This window comes from Colias eurytheme, chromosome 18 (assembly GCF_061535395.1).
Source record: "Colias eurytheme isolate Ceu_HAF_F1 chromosome 18, ilColEury1 Martin Lab GWU primary, whole genome shotgun sequence".
Lineage (NCBI taxonomy): Eukaryota > Metazoa > Arthropoda > Insecta > Lepidoptera > Pieridae > Colias > Colias eurytheme.
Window position 1 is genome coordinate 3,155,449 of NC_142997.1, and position 19,717 is coordinate 3,175,165.

The 19,717-nt window shown below is 38.0% G+C and overlaps 1 protein-coding gene across 2 annotated transcripts; it reads left to right on the forward strand.

Annotated features, from left to right (window-relative positions):
* Nucleotides 1-926: 926 nt before the first annotated feature.
* On the forward strand, nt 927-17,655 carry pros (homeobox protein prospero). 2 transcript variants are annotated; one of them, XM_090112246.1, is made up of 5 exons: nt 927-2,655; nt 2,827-3,410; nt 4,285-4,439; nt 16,688-16,832; nt 17,061-17,655. In XM_090112246.1, the coding sequence occupies exons 1-5, from the start codon at nt 942-944 to the stop codon at nt 17,238-17,240; spliced, it is 2,778 nt and encodes a 925-aa protein (XP_089968372.1). In that variant the 5' UTR covers nt 927-941; the 3' UTR covers nt 17,241-17,655. The 2 variants fall into 2 exon arrangements, with proteins under 2 accessions (XP_089968372.1, XP_089968371.1); XM_090112245.1 differs by having other exon boundaries at nt 927-3,410.
* Nucleotides 17,656-19,717: the final 2,062 nt, after the last annotated feature.

The window sequence follows — 19,717 nt, forward strand, 5'->3', positions numbered from 1 at the left end:
GACTTAATCTTGTTACCGTTCAAATAGATATAAATAAATAGTCTTGTCTTATTGGATTTCTTACGAATCGTGTCGCGGTGGAATGGACATGTGCTTTCATACCGCGTGTCTCACAGAATTATTTCTGACATTTTTAGATTCATTGTCCTCGATGAATAAAGAGTCACGCTCCAAAAGGAATTAATGCCGGTGATACATATGAGCCTTTTGTTGGATTACAATGTTTTTTTTTATTAAGTTGCTGAAACGCTGTACCTCAAATGTTAGGACTTATCAGATTTGTTTTATGATTCTGGTATTCTAATTAGCAAGGATGTACGTTATTCGTTTGGAATAGTAATGTACGCAGTAGATATAATAATGTAATATGTGGGTGTCTATAATGTTCAAAAAATTTACTTGAAATATGGTAGATATGTTTTTTTCTCGGTATTGACGTTTGGGATAACTTGAGCGTTTTACGTTTTATTATTTAAAAAAGGGCTTATCGTTATGATCATTATGTCATATGTGATAATATAAATTTTAATTAAGAATGATTTTTAGTAGAGGAAACACTTTGAAATGGAAAAAAGGTAAACTGCAAAGTTTCGAAAATAATTAAATTTACATATTATATCATAATATTATTTCTGCTTACTTAATTTCATAAAACTTAAGATGAATTAAAATACATCTTATTAATATTTGGACAGTTGCCATACTTTTTGAATAGCAATGTTATATGTATAAGTGAACATGTTTTTATAAACAAAGTAGCATACATCGCGCAAGACGTTCAAAGTTAAAGTATAATACGTGCGCTCGAGACGCAACGCGGCCGTCGCATGAGCAGGTGTGTGACGCGATCCCCTCCTTGTTGCAGAACGGGCGATGCGGCTCGAGTAGCGCGGTGGGGCCCTGCCCGCCGCCCGTCCGGCCAATTGGGGCTCGTCTAGCCTATGATGTCATCGGAGGAGGAGGCCGACTCACACGCGCCCTACTCGGATAAGCTCCTAAAGAAACAGAAACGCGTCAGACAGCGCGTGGACGCCGGTGAGCCACGCAATTCTTATTCAACTCTCGCGACGAACGGACCCGCGCCCGCGCGCGCCGCACACATGAGTGGGGGACTTTACGGCGCCATCTTCGAGGGTCGCCAACACTTCGGCCTCTTCGGTCCTTGCTACGCGCCCGCAGAAATGCTCAATGAACTGTTGGGCCGCGCACCCAAGCAGGAGGACAACAGCGATGAGGCGAGCGGTGGCGACATGCTTCGCGATCGCGTACTCAGAGACATTTTACAGAGTCGCAAGAAGGAACTCATGCGACTCTCCCCGGACAATAATAACGTACTTGCAAACAATAACAATGATGAACCCAAGGAGGAGAAGCTTTCGCCAGAACGGCCGATTTCTCGTGACTCGCGCCCAGATCTCGACGACGCTCTCCTAACACTAGATAATGCTTGTGATTCACGTACTTCACCACCGCCTGCACCGCCACCTTCAGACCAGCTTCTTGCACCTAAGTCAGAACCCGAGGACCGCGATAGTGACGCACAAAGGTCCTCTCCACGACCACAGGATGTGAAACGTGCTCGTGTAGAAAATATAGTGTCGACGATGCGTTCTAGTCCTGCGCCACAACAACCTCAAGTGAACGGCTGTAAGAAACGGAAGTTATACCATCCGCAACAACACGACGGTGCTGCAGAGAGGTACGGTGCCAGCCACGGCAGCAGTGCTCAAACAGTGTCGGATGATTCTGAGGATGACGGTGAGCGACCTCCGATTCAACAAAAATTAGTAGAAAAAAATGCTTTAAAATCCCAATTAAGAACTATGCAAGAACAATTAGCTGAGATGCAAGAAAAATATTTGCAACTTTGTAATCGCATGGGTCAAGAATCTGAAACAATTGATAACGACGGTGCTTCTAGTGATGTAGAACAAAACGACGATACAGTTCCAAAGTCAGAACCGGCGTCGCCTGTTAAGGAGGTTCCGCCGCCGATACCTAATAGTGCTGCACCAAATATGCTTTCACAAGTGATGAGTAAGATGATATCTGCGAAAATACAAGCTCACAATGCCGCCCATCCACATTTACCACCAGGCTTTAACGGTACTCTTCCCATGATACCACATCTACCGCACGGTGAACACATGCATCCACAACATTCGCATCAGCATCTAAACAACGCAGCCGCTATGTACCTCAATGTTAGCCAGAAATTATTCTTAGAACAGGAAGCACGCATGAAAGAAGCGAGTGAACATCAACAAAATAATCAACAACAAAGGCCACAGTCCAATCAACATTCGCCTCAACAACGACAAATGGGCCAAACACCTAAACCGCCTTTACCGTCAGAACTCGCAGAACGATTAGATGCACTACGTAGCAACACAGGTTCAGTTGGCCCTATAACGGGGGCTGACCTCGAAAGCCTGGCTGATGTTCTCAAGAGTGAAATAACAGCATCGTTAGCCAGCCTTATTGATTCAATTGTGACACGTTTCGTGCATCAGCGACGCATTATGGGCAAGCAATCAGAAGCGGCTGCAGCGGCTGCTGAACAATTAAACAAAGATTTGATGCGAGCTACGCGGATGATCGACAGAAAATCGCCGCCTCCTAAAGCTCCAGAGAGGCCACCCGGACAAATGTCAGGTAATCCACCCGTCCATCACCCGGGTGCGCCGAACGGCGTACCGTTTATGACAAATAATCCGTTATTTATGAGTCATATGAATGGCCCCCGTGCGCCAGGCGGCGCGGCTTTCCCGCTGCACCCCGAGGCGGGCGGGCCTGGCCACGGCGCTCATATGCGACCTCCAACAGGCCTGTTCCAGACGCCGCAGAAGCCAATGCCGTCACACTTTGGCCCGATGAATGGACACTTCGACCGGGATCAAAGCATGGACTCGATCGAACCTTTAAGTCTGGTCGTCACGCCCAAGAAAAAACGGCACAAGGTCACCGACACGCGAATCACGCCGCGCACCGTCAGTCGAATCCTAGGAGAGGGCGTCGGCCAATCGCCTGAAAGTAAATTCCCCGAATCACCGTCTCCGCGACCGTTCCCGGGAGGGATGGCGTTACCCACGTCCGTAGCGATACCGAACCCGTCGCTGCACGAGAGCCAAGTGTTCTCACCGTACTCGCCATTTTTTGGGGCGGGTGGTGGGCTAGCTCGATCACCACCGGCGCCAGAGCGGGACTCGCCGCCGCTGCCGAACGCGCCGGCGATGCTGCACCCGGTGCTGCTGGCGGCGGCGCACCACGGCTCGCCGGACTACCTGCGCCCACACCACCCGCACGTGCCGCACCACGCCGCCGGCCCGCACCACCCGCACATGGACACGCAGGATCCGCACTCCGACTGCAACTCCACTGACCTGCCCTACGACGGAGTTCAGCCTACTATATCCTTTTCAATACAAAATAACTTAGCTATAAGTCTAACCACGAAATTCTAATTCATTAGTTTCTTTGCCTTCTTAGTAGCCTTTATTACGTAAATGTTCAACGAAGCACCCGACTAGAACATAGCTATAAGACAATAATGTTCGCAACATAATCCTGTCGAGTTCTCAGGCCAAGCCGTACACGCAAACGGCCACAGATATCTTATTTCTGTAGTTTAACCTTACGATTGCGACCGCCTACTTCCTACTTAACCGTTAGACATCATACGACTCTGGAAACCTACAAAGTGTTGCGGTTTCTACACTTTTCCATACATGGTATGTCTATGTACGTATGAAGGAAAACCTTTTCACACATTAAAGGCATAATAAGCAAAGCCACAATATATCATTTTAGTCCAATAACCAATTTACGTAAACATTCTATTAAATTCAACGTTATTAGTTTTAATTTCGCGTTCATATTATGTAAAACAATGTTGGAAACAATATTAATTAATCCAAACAGTAGATGCCCATTCCGATATCAGATAAGGTGCTTTATAAGATTAGATGCAAATGGATTAAGGTTTTGTGGTGCTTCGTTGAACCGACGTAATACTGGGATATAATCAGATTTACCATTCCTTATATCCAAGAATAACTCGATATATAGCCAATAATTACAATTAGTTCTTAGCCTAATTCCATTAATCGATCGGTTATTTTATTCGATTGTTATAATTGGGAGATTTCTATCAAATAATTATAGTAAATGAAGATTAGTTTTTTTCTTTTTTAGCTTCTTTACGTCTAACATTTGTCTATTCTATTTTTGTATTTTAATATTTGTTTATCATTCAAAACAATATGATCCTTAATTCCACTGCACTCTTCAACATTAACGCCGATGCACCTACGCAAGGCCAAGCTGATGTTCTTCTGGGTACGGTACCCGAGCTCAGCGGTCCTCAAAATGTACTTCCCGGACATCAAGTTCAACAAGAACAACACTGCACAGCTCGTCAAGTGGTTCTCAAACTTTAGGTAAGTGTCCTAATTCATTATTACGAAAATTTTCATGTTTTTTTTGTATATGTAATTTTTTATCGTCAAATATAAATGTTTGGTATACGTAATTTTTGTTATCGTTAAGTACCTATATTATACTAGTTGTGCTCCGCGCTTCAGCTTTCAGCTTTATATATTATATTAGTGAAGATTATATTGGTAGAGGTGCCTACGTCATTTTTATATCGTAAACTATATAGAGTCAAAATCAAAGAGTAAAGCAATCTTAGCTCTGAATTGACTAATTGAATGCAATCACTGTCTTGACGATCGATTATTCAATCGCCCTATAATAATTCAATAAAGGGGTGTAAATTCACTATTTCCTAATTACACAAATCACTGGGGTCACAGTTCTATCTATTAATAAATATACCAACAAATTTTGTTCATATTTATTTGCATATTCAGAATTGTATTGACTTATACGTAAAGGTAATATAAAACTTCAATAGGTGTATTATTAGACGAAAACATTACTTATAGAAAGACCTCCAAGAAATGACACTAAATTATATAAGAAGTGCAAATAGAGGGACGCACTCTTTAATTTGTAAGACAAGTTTATAATACGCTATTATTTAGTTTAGTCGTAAAGGAATAACCAAGGAAATTACTGTAAAGAAACATGACTAATCGAAGTTCTATTTTATCATACATTTTAAATACATTAATGTTTACTATTATTGCATTTACTATATAGGATTGTGCAGCTATAATATGTAAATTATTTTTTAACTATCAACTATATTGATGTGTCGCCAAGTATTGAGGAAAAATATTCTTCAGTATCGATTTCCACTCGACTAATTTCCCGCTATCTCAGTCCTGATAAGTTTCACCTGCCATAAGCCGCGTGCCTCTGCGATAAACTTCCCCTTCTTTGCATATCTATTGGCCGATATCCTGAAACATTCCATTTTGTCTCACTCACACTCCATAACAAAGACAGAGACGATGCCACTCACCTAGATCATTACATTACATCGATGTGTGCTTAGCACTTCAATTTGTTTTGATATCGTTACTATCACAGCTTTCTGTTCGTATCTTAAGCCAATATTATATTATCTAAGTTGATAAAGCGAAAACTTTATAAAAGCTTTCATGATCGGAAAATTTTTCGCGTATTTATTTATAAAATGTTTCATAGAACGCCCCTATCTCTCTTCATTTAATTATAATGGTCGAGCCACTTCTATTATATCGTTTTGCTGCAGTTTATCCGTTGGTTTCTCAATAATTCAAGATTTTCCTGTAAGCGTCTAATTAGTTGGGATAAAGGAATTATATTACTAACCGCAAGTTAATTAGTTAAAAATATCAACCGCGTACCAAATAAAATACGATTGTGTCGGAAATATGTTCATAATATTAATTAACTTAAAGATATCTTGTTGACCCGACTTTGTTAAGGTACCTAATTATAATTTGAATGGTTACCAAACGGCGGAATTTGATAAATTTGTATGGAACATCATAAATGAAATGTATTTCCATTCACCATGGCTGCACAAAATCTACTTTCGACCGTAAATTGTATGGGGAGGTGGGCAAGAAAATTAAAAAGCCTCCACAATTTTTGATCGCAATACATCAATTGTAAAATATGAAAATTTCTTTGAAAACGCAACTAAGTCCATTTAAATTGTACCCTTAATGGTTGCATTGTGGACAACGGAAAACGGTCATTTCCTTACGATAAGCATCTCTGAAAGAATACTGAAAGGGTGAGGGTCATACACGAAGGCAATTACGAGGTGTCCGTAGACGCCCGGTAGCACCGCTACACGCTAATGATATTTTAAAACGGAAGCATCGATTAGCGATTGCTTTAATTTACAAATATATGCGCATTTTATATGTTTAGTCATACGAAAACCACATCGTTTTGATAATTTTACATATCTATTTTAGAGGTAATTTTAATGACGATCTCTTGAAAAATTCTTTAGTTAATGCATTAAGTAACTAGATAAATATAGTTAAAAGGTGATCATTTGGCAATCCATAATATCTACATAGAAATCACGGAATGCAGATTTATGTTATACTTCTCTCATTAACTCTATCGAATTTAATTGGTAGCTTTATTATACTAATTAACATTTGAACTTTAGAAAACGCGACATAAAAATTAATGAGTAGGTACACGCTAATAATTGTTTACGATAGCCTCAAAGCGATAACCGTTGATAGTGTTTTAATGGCAGTTAAATTAAAAATTAAACATATCGGTGGTGAAAAGACGCAAAGCTCAGTATAGAAAGCAACTAGCCACTTGTTGACGAAGTGTGTGCGCACCTCAAGGGTTCTAAAGGCGAGAACCCTTCACTTATGTCTTTTACGATCGCTCTGGCGCGCAGTGTGTACCAACCTTAAAGCGATTCCTTTTTAAATTAGCGACCACTTACGAATAACATTACTCTGTATACGAAAAAGTTTATTCGACGAAATTAACACAGCGTTCTTTGAAAACTCCGCGGGGGCCAAAACAAACATCCTTCAAAGTCGAAGCAAAGACAAATTCTTTCAGCGCGCAACTCAAAGAAACGCTCGCAAACAAAGAGTCACTCGTAGAATTAGCCGACGATAGCTCTAATTAGCAACGGTGACTCGTTTAAGTTATTTCGCTTAATTAAGTCGCGCAGAAGTGGTCTGCGGCCGGCCCGCCAGAAGGCGTCGTAAATTGTCAGAATAGGCAACACTCCAATTAATCTTTATACACATCCAACTAGCATGAGGGTGTGCACTTAGACTAGGCGAGCCTCAAACCTTTTAGCGCTCACACGACCGACACCGCCACGCACAATGCGGCCTAAAGCCGGCCACTGATGCCCTTAATGACATGCTCGCGACTTTTTTTAATTAATCACTTATTCATATCTCATAATCACGTTCGCTCTCGTGAAGTTAGACGGCGTAAAATTATCTCCGCATTTCATTGAAACGGCAAAGGGAAATGTTAAAATAACAAGATTTTCAATCATCAGAATTACTTTATAAAGTTAATATTTTTTATTAATTCAACTGAGAATAAATTCTCTCGTACGCAAGGACTCTCACAGTCGGCAACGGAAATGTTGCCAACCTTACGTCGCAATTTTCATATGCCTTTTTAACTTACCGTGCTAACTCGCTTCGTACATATTTAGTTCAATATTTAATTTTTTGTAATTAAAAACTTAAGTGCGCAATTTTATTTTTTATACACTAGAAACGTTATCAAAGTGTGAAGGAAAATGTATGACGGGGTTGATCTAACGTGGGCAAGGTTGTTTTGTCGCAGGCATCCCTCGACGTGTGAAGTCGCCTAGCTGCGTATTGTATAAGCTGACTCTAAAATTTAATTGGTTGGCTAATACAGTGCCTCGCTAGTCGCTGCGGAGTCTAATTTACGTGTTAACATTTTTAATAAGGCCAGGCGAGGCTAGGGTGCCAAGTGGCCGGCCATTTATATCGCGCCACGTTCATACAAGCACCTCCAGTAATTAATCCTACCCTTTCGAGGAAGCTTATGAGTAGTTTTTCTTCTAAAAAGCTGCTAATTACGCGTCACGCTAGTTTTCACGTCTTACGAGTGGGCTTTTTGTTTAGGCGTGACGATTGAATTAATGACGTAATGGGATACACAGTGAAAGTGTTTACGTTAATTGTGGTGCCTTAGAATGTCACGCCTCGCCAGTAAATTGTACGCAACGTGTCTTTACGCGCGAATGTGAAGGTTCACGCGCACGCAACGGGGCTAATAGTAAGGCGAGGCTGATATTTACATATCATAGTACTAACCATGATAAACTATTAGTTTCGGCGTCGTTAATAATATAATTAAAACACGCAAGGCGCGGTACTTATCGCTGTAATCAAGAAGCGGGCCATGTGGGGTTGGCTCTCCAGTCTTCCTGTGCCCTACTTCGCTCGTATCACATATGAGACATTATTTCTGATATATTCAATTGGGAAATACAATATGAAGATAAATATGTGACTCAGTTCGGTTTGTCAGTTGCGTTAGCACATATTACATTACATAATAAACACTGTTGATTCATTATTTTGTACTCTAATCATACTGGAAATGTAAAAATTGTTTGGAACGTTTCTGACAATACCGGGAAAACCTTGGCACTCGTCGCATCAATTAAAAAATATCTGCAAGAAAAAAGTATTAAAAAACAGAAATAAAAAATGAGCGCTCTATAAGTCCTAACTGGAGAGACAATACGACAATGATGGCACAAGAAGATTAAACATCGTGCATGCAAGTCATAATTCCTTAACGTAAGCATGAGTAAGCCTCCATCAACTAATGAAAGCATAATTAGAAAAGTGCCTGTTCCTTCATACTGGCCGTATCTTGTCTTCGACCCATTAAAAATTTTACCACACCCTTAACAATGATTACGTACGTGTATTTAATTAATTAATTTATACTTTTTAGGTCGTAGTCTAAAACTATGCCATAAAAGCTCAATTTTGAGCTTTACTCAAGATCTTTATACCAAGTACTTTTTTAATATCCGGAAATAACTCAAGTAAAAATTAATCGTATGAAGTAGGCGCAATAAACACGACAATGCGTACCGTATTTATAAATATGACATATCTTCAGTCGCACGCAACACAGCGAGGCGCGCCTTGTCGCGGTCTCGAAGGAGCGGGCGCGGCATTCTTTCATTAGCATTTGCCTTAAAAACCTTAATACGGTTCTAATGACAGCACACACGAGTTTGGGCGGGAATGTCGGTGACACGCGATGCTTTTTTTTAATCAAGACAACAGGCACTGGCGTATAGGTATACCTACAGCTAGCTACGAATTTTCATAGACAAATTCGATGATTCCATTTTTTAAATTGATTGTTCGGAAATATATTTTTGAGACTGTTAATGTTATTACGGTTTGAAAATTTTCAAGACGATCGTTAATTAATATCGTCTTTTAGGTTGAGTCACTTTCAATATCGAATTTCTGATAAATAATTCCCCCTGGGTACGAAGTTAAATATTAGGTATACGTAATGTTTTCTTACATAGGGGACACTTACTCAATATTTTATAGCTGTACAATATTAATGAAAAAAAAAGCAAAAATCTCTAGCGTTTCTAAAATAATTCTAACCTTTCGGGAATTTAATTTAGTATACAAATCTAAAATCATTAACGTAATTGTTTATTCCGATCAACCATCGAGTTCATGAACCCACAATGAAACTTATGAACTAATTCCACATAAAATAGCCAACATTCTTTCCACCATCCACTATAACTAGACCTTCCGATACTTAGCTAAACAAATGAGATACATAAGAACTGGTCTCGGCTACAGATCTTTCAGATTGGCCGCACTTCTGTTAAAGCGAGATAAAATGCGCAAACGCTGCTGCTTCCGTTGATAGTGGTAAAGACAGAACAAGGATGTAACAAGGACAAAAAGTTATTGTTGATAACAATGTAACATGGACTTTGTTTTGTTGCTCTTTAATTTAATCAGTTTTAAGTTTAATGAATTCGTTTTTAACGAGAATTTAAAGAAATTAGAATACCTACAGTAATTAATTTATTTCCATATCTTTAAAATACGTTAACACTAAATACAGAACGAGCTTTCATCACGAGCATGTTATGTAATCACTTGTCTGAATATCAAATGAAGAATATTGATTTTAAACCATAAAGCTATCAAACTTGCGCTCCACCTGGATAAGTAAAAAAATATACGTGACGTAGGAAATCTTAGTAATAAATAGCAATGACAAAAGACCCGAGGGAAATAACTTGAGTATAGTGAAAATGTGAGCAAGCAGGCGGTTTGACGTAATGACGGCTGGCAACACTAAAGTAATTATTGTTAGACACGTGATCAACGGCCGCCATATTAAAACATATTCGCGGCTCCGATTACATATTTGTTCCGATAATAAATATACGAGATGTGATGACATGCTCGTTATTCAAATATGGTAATGAATAGTTTTTTTTGTCATGATTTCAAATTCGAATTTCGAACGATTCGATTGCCAGCGTTCCAGTGATTTGATGCTTGATAATAAATTTATAGTGTTTTATGCGTTTAATGCTTGTATATTTTCACAGATTATTATTTGTAAAATATGAAACATATTTTGTAAACATACTTCACTAGTTCAATTGGTTGTCAAATTGAATGGAATGAATATTATTTCCACAAAAGGTTCGTACGACAAAAAACCCACTTCCCCGTTCAGCTGCCCCACAGGAACATAATAAAAAATTTCATGATATTAAAAAATAAAAACATTCATAATAATGAAATTCATATCAAATGGACACTCGACACACAAATTTTTAGCATTAGTTGTAATTGAAGCCGTAATTTCATACCGGGAAGCTCAAAGGACAGCATCGTTGTATACTTTTTACCGCGGACACTCGAGGAGGCTGAAAATAAAGAAATGACGGTTGGTTTTTGAAACTGTCTCAAAACAGTAATTAGTGAACTAATCCAGAAATCAAGCAACCGCGAACGGTCAGCTTTATGCACTTAAACGGCCTCGCGTCTGTTCAACCCTTTTTTTTCGAAATTTTAATACCGAAGCGAGTATAGTTGGGGTAATAAAATCTCCGCAAGCACTCAAATGAGCTGAACTTTTCAAGCGTGGGGTACAAGACAGAGGCAGGTCAGTGAGGAGGGAGTCATTAGGCAGGAGCGGATTTCGGTGACGATTCATCCGCCCTTTTTTTAACAAGTTATCATTATTGTCATTGCGTTTTTTTATTTTTTTTACTTTTGAATAAGAAAGCGTTATTGTTAAGTACATAATATAATAAATTGTTAAATAATATCTAATGCGAATGAATTATTTAAGCATTTAAAATAAAGTATAGGATAATTACGAAATTACATTCACATTATTTAACAAAATTAAATCAAATCATTATTATTTTATAGCAATATCCTTATCCTTATATTAGCGTTATATTGTAACCATTCTTCGACCTACCTAAACAACATTAAGTTTCGGATTTCCCGTTAAGAGATAAGCGAATTATTCGCGAGAAAGTTGCGAAGTGTATGGGTAGATAACCGTCTACAGCCCGCATTGCAACGCAACATCGTTTTTACAAATACGTGCTAACTGCTAAGTACCGATTGTCAAATTGCTTCGAGTTCACATTCTTAGTTGTATGTTAAATTAAAATGTATACTTACGTAAATAAATTAACTTAAAAGTAATATAATAACGATATCATAATTAAAATAATGATAGGTACCTATCATAAAATAATACAAGTCCGAAAAAAAAACAACAAGATAGATAATTAACTTTATCAAATAACTTCCGAGTGCGGCCCTGTGACGGACGGCGGAGGCTGAAAAAAAGTTTTTTCACTAACTGAAGCATTAATCCGGCCCGGTATTAGTTTACTCGCTTTTACCCGCGCCTGTGTGCGCCGTGTGCATGTGTGCACACCGCCGTGCGACTTTAGCACAGAGAACAAGAATGTAGAGCAGTCTTTTTTTTTAAACACTATTTTTATTAGGCTCAACTTTTTGAATACTGTTCACTTTCTTTGTGCGGATCAATGGTTTTTGTGAATTGTTTTATATTTATGCATTCAATTTTCACTGCATCATCGTTGAATTAATGAATGAAGTATTTGCTATTTCGGTTTGTAATGAGGTTATCGTTTATTTTCCTTAGTCATGTTCATTTCGATATCCAGTAGAAACTGTTCAGAATTACGACACAAAAGCGCTTACTCTGTTCCTTTCAACAGTTTTATCTTTATTCGATGATCAATACTAAACAGTAAATAAATGTGCAACAACGTTGTTTTTTTGCGTCTCTATCTTTTTTATAGTCTAGTAACATTGGCGGCTCATTCTGGCGTGCGATACGAAAGCTGGACGCCGTCCACTCACACACACACCCACCCGCGCACACACACGCAACCTGTAATACCTCCCCTATCATTTCAGCGACTCGTGCCTGCATCAGGTTTTAATAACCATTGTATTTGGCAACGATCGAAATGAGTATATTTGAAGTCAGTGGGAAATGTCTGAAAACTATTTTTTACAGGCCAAAGTTACGCGTTTATAAGCACTCTTTTTTGTTTTATATAACGCTCGATTGTGTGCGTTAGCTCCTTTTCAATACTGATTTGTTGGTTTTATATCAAAATATTTCTATGAACTGATTCAGGTGGTGTATATTTCAGCATTATAAATGAGTTTTTTGTGTGCGGTGCGCTCGTCCGATGTTTAGGTATAATTGTTTGATGACTACAGTTCTCTATTATAATTAGGCCGTGAAAATGAAAGAGCATAAAAAGGCGTTTTATTTATTCATGAAGAATAATTAAGAACTTGAGCCTTAATTCTGGTGGTAATTAATAATACAATATTATTAAACGTTACTGGGAAATATAGATAAAAAAAAGACGGGTTGCACTCCGGGAGTGCCGGCAGAAGTGAAAACTTGATTATTAACGTTCAGCATGTTTGATATATTGGAATGGTATCAGTCTTACGCATGGAATATAAGGGCTAAAAAAATCCGTCTTACGCTTTTTCGATCAGGCCACGTGTCCTGATGCGAGTTTAAGATTTTATACCCAACGCCGCTAAAGAAGTTTTCAGTTCAAAAATATGTGTTTAATCTGTGGTGTGTTCGCTTTTGAGTTTGACATGTGGTGTCATAGATGAAGATGTTAGAAAAAAGTAAAAATAAGGTGGTTGTTATCGCATAGCGGTGTACCCGCATGTTGCAAAAACCGTAAGCTATATGTTAAGGTAGACATCGGTATGCCGATATGACACTTTAACCCATATCCAAGTAATTGCTTAATTAACTTGTTTATCAACATCTTGCGTCACCTTGTGATTGTTTATAATGAGCCGCGTATAAGAGAATAGAATAAAAATAGTTTAGAAAATACATACTAGTATAAAAGTAGATTTTTTTAAATATTAAAAATAACATTGTAAACGGAATTCAGTTCGCTAAACATCAATGAAAAACAAATAGCGTTTTAAATTATTCCTACAATACATTGAGTAAGGTAGAGTAATAACAATGTAGAGTTTTACATAATTTTCATACATACTAGGGATAAGCCAAAAAGTGGTTATTATATAATCTGTAATCAATAACTCAAAGTGACTGGGATTATCGCATTGTGTGATGGGGCTGCGTCTGCGCATCTGTTGACCTGTCATGATCGAACAGATTAGCTAACAATACAGATCGAACTATTGCGAATTATTATGCGTCGAACATTGTATTGTAGTATTAGAAATTTGTTTTAGATACAGGAAAAAATAATAATTAGTAAAAATCTAAAATTGATTTAGTCTTTGCCTATGAACATAACAAATTTTAATTTTTATCGGGTGTCAAGAATATAACTCAAAATAACTATACAAATGTAAACTTAAAAAAAACGGTTATAAGGCCAAGGTATAAACTCGGCAACAAAGAGTAATTCTCGCCAAACGAGTCAACAATGAAGGGAAGAAAATATTAAACAATGATCTGACCCTTCTGAGATTTCTTAGCGACACACGATGTAGAGCTTCGAACGTTTAGACGACTCTACAATTCAATTTAAAACAAAATGATACGTGTATTCTTCGAATATTTTAAGAAAATTGGTGGAATTACCAGTGAATGTTTATAATAGTTATTTATTGTTCATATTGAGAATATTAAATGGTCAAATCAAGAGATTCATCTAATTTTGATATTTTTAAGATGAAACTAAATACGTCATTTTAACATATAAATAAAAAACGTATCATAAACCTCAACATTACGTTTAAATTCCTTCATTATGAAGAGTATGAAGGAATTTAAACGTAAACGTCATATCCCTGAGGATATGTAGAGCTTGACTTGTCTATATTATCAGCTCTATGGTCGCAAGAGCCCGGAGTTCACACGGGAATCGAAGGATTTCTTGAAGGGGAGCCAAGATGTTAACATTCCCTTAACTTGGCGCGCTTTTTACACCCATTGTGGTTTACGACTTGCAAAATCTGACATTTAGTTTCTATTAGTAATAAGAATAATTTTAACAGAATATAATATTTCTTATCCATTTTATTATTGTCTGTTCTATTCAATTGTTCCAGTAATAATCTTATTTTTTAACACTAGTACCTAATTTGTATCTATAGTTAACTATTGTTGACAATAATCTGGGCATTATAACAAAAGAGTATAAACAATAATCTAGACGAATGCGTTGTTGTTTTAAAAGAGTCTTAAATTGTATCATTACCTACACTTTCTAATTTCTTGTTTAGAAAACAGTAGCATACCAACCGTACAATTATGTTCCAAGTTCCAACCCTCAACCAGCTTAATTAGAGCATTTTATGAAATTTTAAATTAAACCTCGCCATAATAAACAATAAGATTTTTCAAAGAAATGTTCCGTGAGACGTAATTCCGTCCGGTCCTTGGCTTACTATGAAAAAACTTCTCTTAAGAAACTTCGCAAAAAACACCAACTGCCTCATCAAACAATGACATTCAAGACCGCCTTCAGGTAAACGAAAGATGTCTTGAGAAAAGGCATTTCTTAATTCGCGACTTTCTATCTTATCACTTTGTAACAAAGTTCAAAGTTAACTACCCTAACCTGATTTTAAGATGAACTATTGTTGCTCTCCACTCTGACTCTATAAGCAATAATAACTCTTAACTCATTGGTTCAAAATACATAATTGTACCTACATATTAAATGTAGAAATGTTTTCAATGAAATATTTGGACAATGACACAGCTGATACTTTCGTAACGGTTTTCTTAAAAGAACATTTCGCGCTCAATTTTAACTTTTACTTAAATAGTAACAAAATATGTAGTTGTCTTTATGGCCGCAGTAAATTATGGCGGAATAACAACAATTTATTTTAATCGTCATCATAATCTTAAATCATTTTTGAAAGAAAACGTTCAAAGAAATTTTTATCTTAGCGATAACAACGTTAATAAGGCTACCCACTTAAAAGCAGAGCCGTTAATACTTGATCTCCAATAGACCACTTCAAATTCAGTAATGATCACATCTGTTAAAATATTTATCGGTCAAATAACACAAAATTGATGACATTACATATAAAAACACGTGTTAAACACTTAAATATTTCATATACCGCATATTGTTTGTGAGAAGCAAATGAAGGATGACGCACTCCAACATTAATTTATCCCTCTAATTAAAAACATTATATCCATTCAAAATGCTTGAATACCTAAACATCATGTCACCTCCCGGTAAAAAAGACATCTAATTATTAAGACACTTCATTTACTTACTCAATTAGTAAGGCTGGCAATATCTCGCGGAGTGCCAATTAAAAAATAATAGAAACCCCAGCGTGCAAGCGAGAGGCTCGAGTGTTCTCGCTCTCGCAAGTGGCTTAGGTATGATCCGCTTCGATTGATAGTTGACTATTGAGTGATTTGGATTTTCACTTGGTTATCGCGACATATTTCATTTTTTATTCCGTATTATTATGTTTAAAGTGTCACGTATCCAAAATAAATAAATTCTCTTAAAAAAGGAAAAACCGCGGCAAAAAGACATCGGCATTTCCGCTTCGATGTAGCCAATTAATATTGACATTGGAATTACAATTCAAATCTAAAGTACCGGCAAATGAAATGTCATAGAGGGTTTTATAGCTATGTATTATCCGTGAGCAACCCGTGACGAGACGAGAAAAACTGAATTAGCCCGTTTGAATGCGAACTCGTAAGTAATTAGCCTCGCGAGACACTCGATTCGCTCTTGTAAGCGAAGCGGAGCGAAGATATAGCGATGCGACGCGACAAGCGGACTGAGCGAAAATGACTAATCAAATCCTCTCAGCCCTCCGACGGCTTTCGAGTGCTTTTTTATATTCTCATTGTGCCGTGAAGTGTCACACTGCAGGTGAATTTACCCGCACATCGCTAATGCCGATCGTTTCTAATGTCATGCAACAATGTTAATTGTTCAAATATGGTTCCACTACTGGATTAGCATAAATACATTGTGTACAATATTGAGGACATTGTAGATAATTCTAAGACAGTCTCTAGGTAATCGCGTATTATCATAAAACTTGGATAACGTCTAGGCCATGCAAACGTTTAAAAAATTGTTAACATATTTAATCTTGTAACTATTTCATATGCTCTCCATCATATTTTTTCACCAATACTAAGTCACTATTTCTTGTTACAGAGAGTTCTACTACATCCAAATGGAGAAGTACGCCAGACAGGCCATCAGTGAAGGCCTGAAGACGGCGGACGACCTCCATGTAGCTGGTGACTCCGAGCTGTACAGAGTCTTGAACCTGCATTACAACAGAAATAACCACATCGAGGTGTGTATCTTGAATTGATTCTACATGTATAACTTATTATTGTTATTCTCTAGATAGGATAGTAGCTTTAGTCTTAAAATCTAAAAGTAGATGAAAAATACTACCTACAATTTAGGTATTCTTATTCTGAGACTTCAGTTTTCAATTCCAATATAAACAATATAGATTATAATGTTCTACTACTATTAATTTATATTGCTCTCTTTAACATGGTGTTTTGCATTCCAGGTTCCACCAAACTTCAGATACGTGGTGGAGCAGACGCTGCGCGAGTTCTTCCGCGCCATCCAGGGCGGCAAGGACGCCGAGCAGAGCTGGAAGAAGTCCATCTACAAGGTCATCTCGCGGCTCGACGACCCCGTCCCGGAGTACTTCAAGTCGCCTAACTTCCTCGAACAGTTGGAGTGAGCGCGACGACTCGACGCACACACGTTTCGGCAAACAAAATTCGAAAAACAAAACATATTGGACGAAAGTTTCGCACACCAAAATTTTACGACACTCGCATTTAGGCCTTCAGATTCAAAATTATTAATAAAAAGTTAAATTAAATTATTAAAGAAATTGAATTCGTACGTTGAACGTCGAGAGGCGTGGCTCGCCTCGCCACGGCCGCCGCTCTACTAGGAAATTCATTAGGTTATACGAGTAAGAAGAAATTTAAGTCACCTAGAATTTTATTTGTGCACATAATATATTTCGCTATATATAATTATTATTATATTATTATTAAGTATTATCGTAAATGGTTTTTATAGTTATGTATATCTTAAATAATTTATTGATTTATTCTTTAATTAGAAAACGATTAATATATTAACTGCTTAAGTTTGAAATTTTTGTTGTTTTTATTTATTTTCTTTTTCTCCTCCCCTATTCCTCGTTCCTTATTATTTGTTTGATTCCTGTAGGTTTCTTTTTATTGGCGCGCTTCGCGTGTCCGAAAATTGTCAACCTTTACCTCGTCATAATTATTTTAGGGATAATTAAAGTTAACCATAGACATTAGTACAATAGAGCAGGGTTATTTTTCGATCCACAAACAAAGAATTTAAACATTATTTTTATACTGATAGCCGGTTATAAGTTCATGCAGACTTTTCAATAGTATAAAGATACAGACTCCAAATTCGAAAACTGTAAACATCTTAAGTTGAGTTTATTGTAAGCATCCTGGGTTAAATTGTTCACATTTCGGCATCGTTCGGCAAAATGGTTTCAGTTGGTCCGGAACACCGAGTAGTTCTCGTTCCGGACATAGGATTAAGTTTATTTGTTAGATAAAATATTATATTCCGAATGCGTGTTGCCACATTCAGTACAGCAACGTGCGAGCGCGGAGCGTGCAAGTTTAGTATCGTAAGTCAGTAATCCGTTTAAGCAGCTATAATACTCCGAAACTTTTCGTTTACTCGTTCTTCACAAGACGAACGCCAAATAACTTTTAATCCGTGGTATATTTTTTAATGTATATTTAGAATTTTAACTCTGGAAATCTTTTAATTAAGAGACTTGCACCCTCCGCCGGCGAATATCACGGCGTCTCTCTCAACCAATAGATAACGAAACCCACATCCACACAGGCACAATAGATGAAGGCAAAACCAAACCGAGTTCCTATGAAATTCAACACCAAATACAATTATACAATCGAATACCAAGTCACAAAAACGCACCGGGGCCAGCTCGTCCGATCAGAAGTGCCTTCAAAAATGTTGATTTTTTACAAAAAAAAAATGATAATAATAATAAATTATAACAAAGGGCCCTCAATAGAACCTCCCGCCCAACCAAAGACGCCGTGGTTCGCTCGCACGCACACGCATACCATACCAGTTCGCCGTATCGAACAACCAGTATACATACACACTTACTATTATACTATAGAAGAATAATTAGTTTGATTCGTAGATATATGTAGCGCGATGGGTTCGTCGCTTGCCTCCGGACTGTCGAGTGACCCGACACTTGCGGACCCATCCTGAGTCCCCACGGGCCGCACGCAGGCCGGCGGCAAGCGCGAGCGACTCGCCCCACTCGATGTATTTGTTATAACGTGTAGACGCCAGCCGCCTTCCCCGCCACGCGGCGACACTTTCAGTTCCCATCCTCAGTTACCCGGACGAATCTTAAACGTTCATTTAGCTTCGTCGACTAGATATAAAACGATAAGATAGACAGTTGTACAGAGATGTATAGCGAGGTGTATATAATACGATAATTTTAATACAGATGAAATACAAGTAAAACTATCTTAGCGTTAACGGTATTTAATTAAGGTGCAATAGCGAACGGTGATTTTTGAATTGATTTGCTGTATCGTAAGACGTATCACATCCTGAGTTTCTCGTATGAAATCGCGCAGGGCGGGCGGCTAGCCGTAGCTAAGCAAGTGTAAGCATTCCTTATTTGATATTATACTTTGTTACGTTTTATTTGTAATCATTTAACTATTACGATAATTATAAGAGTACCTCAGTTTAGGATGGACCAGGCGTCGACTGGTGATTGATTAGACGTGTTAAGGTTAGGTGTGAAAGGAACCTTTTCCGACATCGACACAGTATTACAGCCTCCCCCCGTTCGACTCCACCGGTTTTTAGTTCGAAATTCCTCCCGACCTTCGAGTGTCTCCACAGCCGACCTTCAGCAATAGCCCGGTTTCAGTTTCTGCGATACACACTGGTTCGTAGACGAGTAGAGAGGCAGTCGCCGCAGGGCTTATTCGAACGACCATCGTTTCATGTTACGTTTAAATTGTTTTCTGTTAACGTTATTCGTTCTTTTCATCAATATTCTCGTAATAGAGCTGAAGCGCGTCTCGTTGAATTGAATGCAGGAATTGATCGTCTTCGTCGAGATAAGAACGACGCTGGGTTTCCATT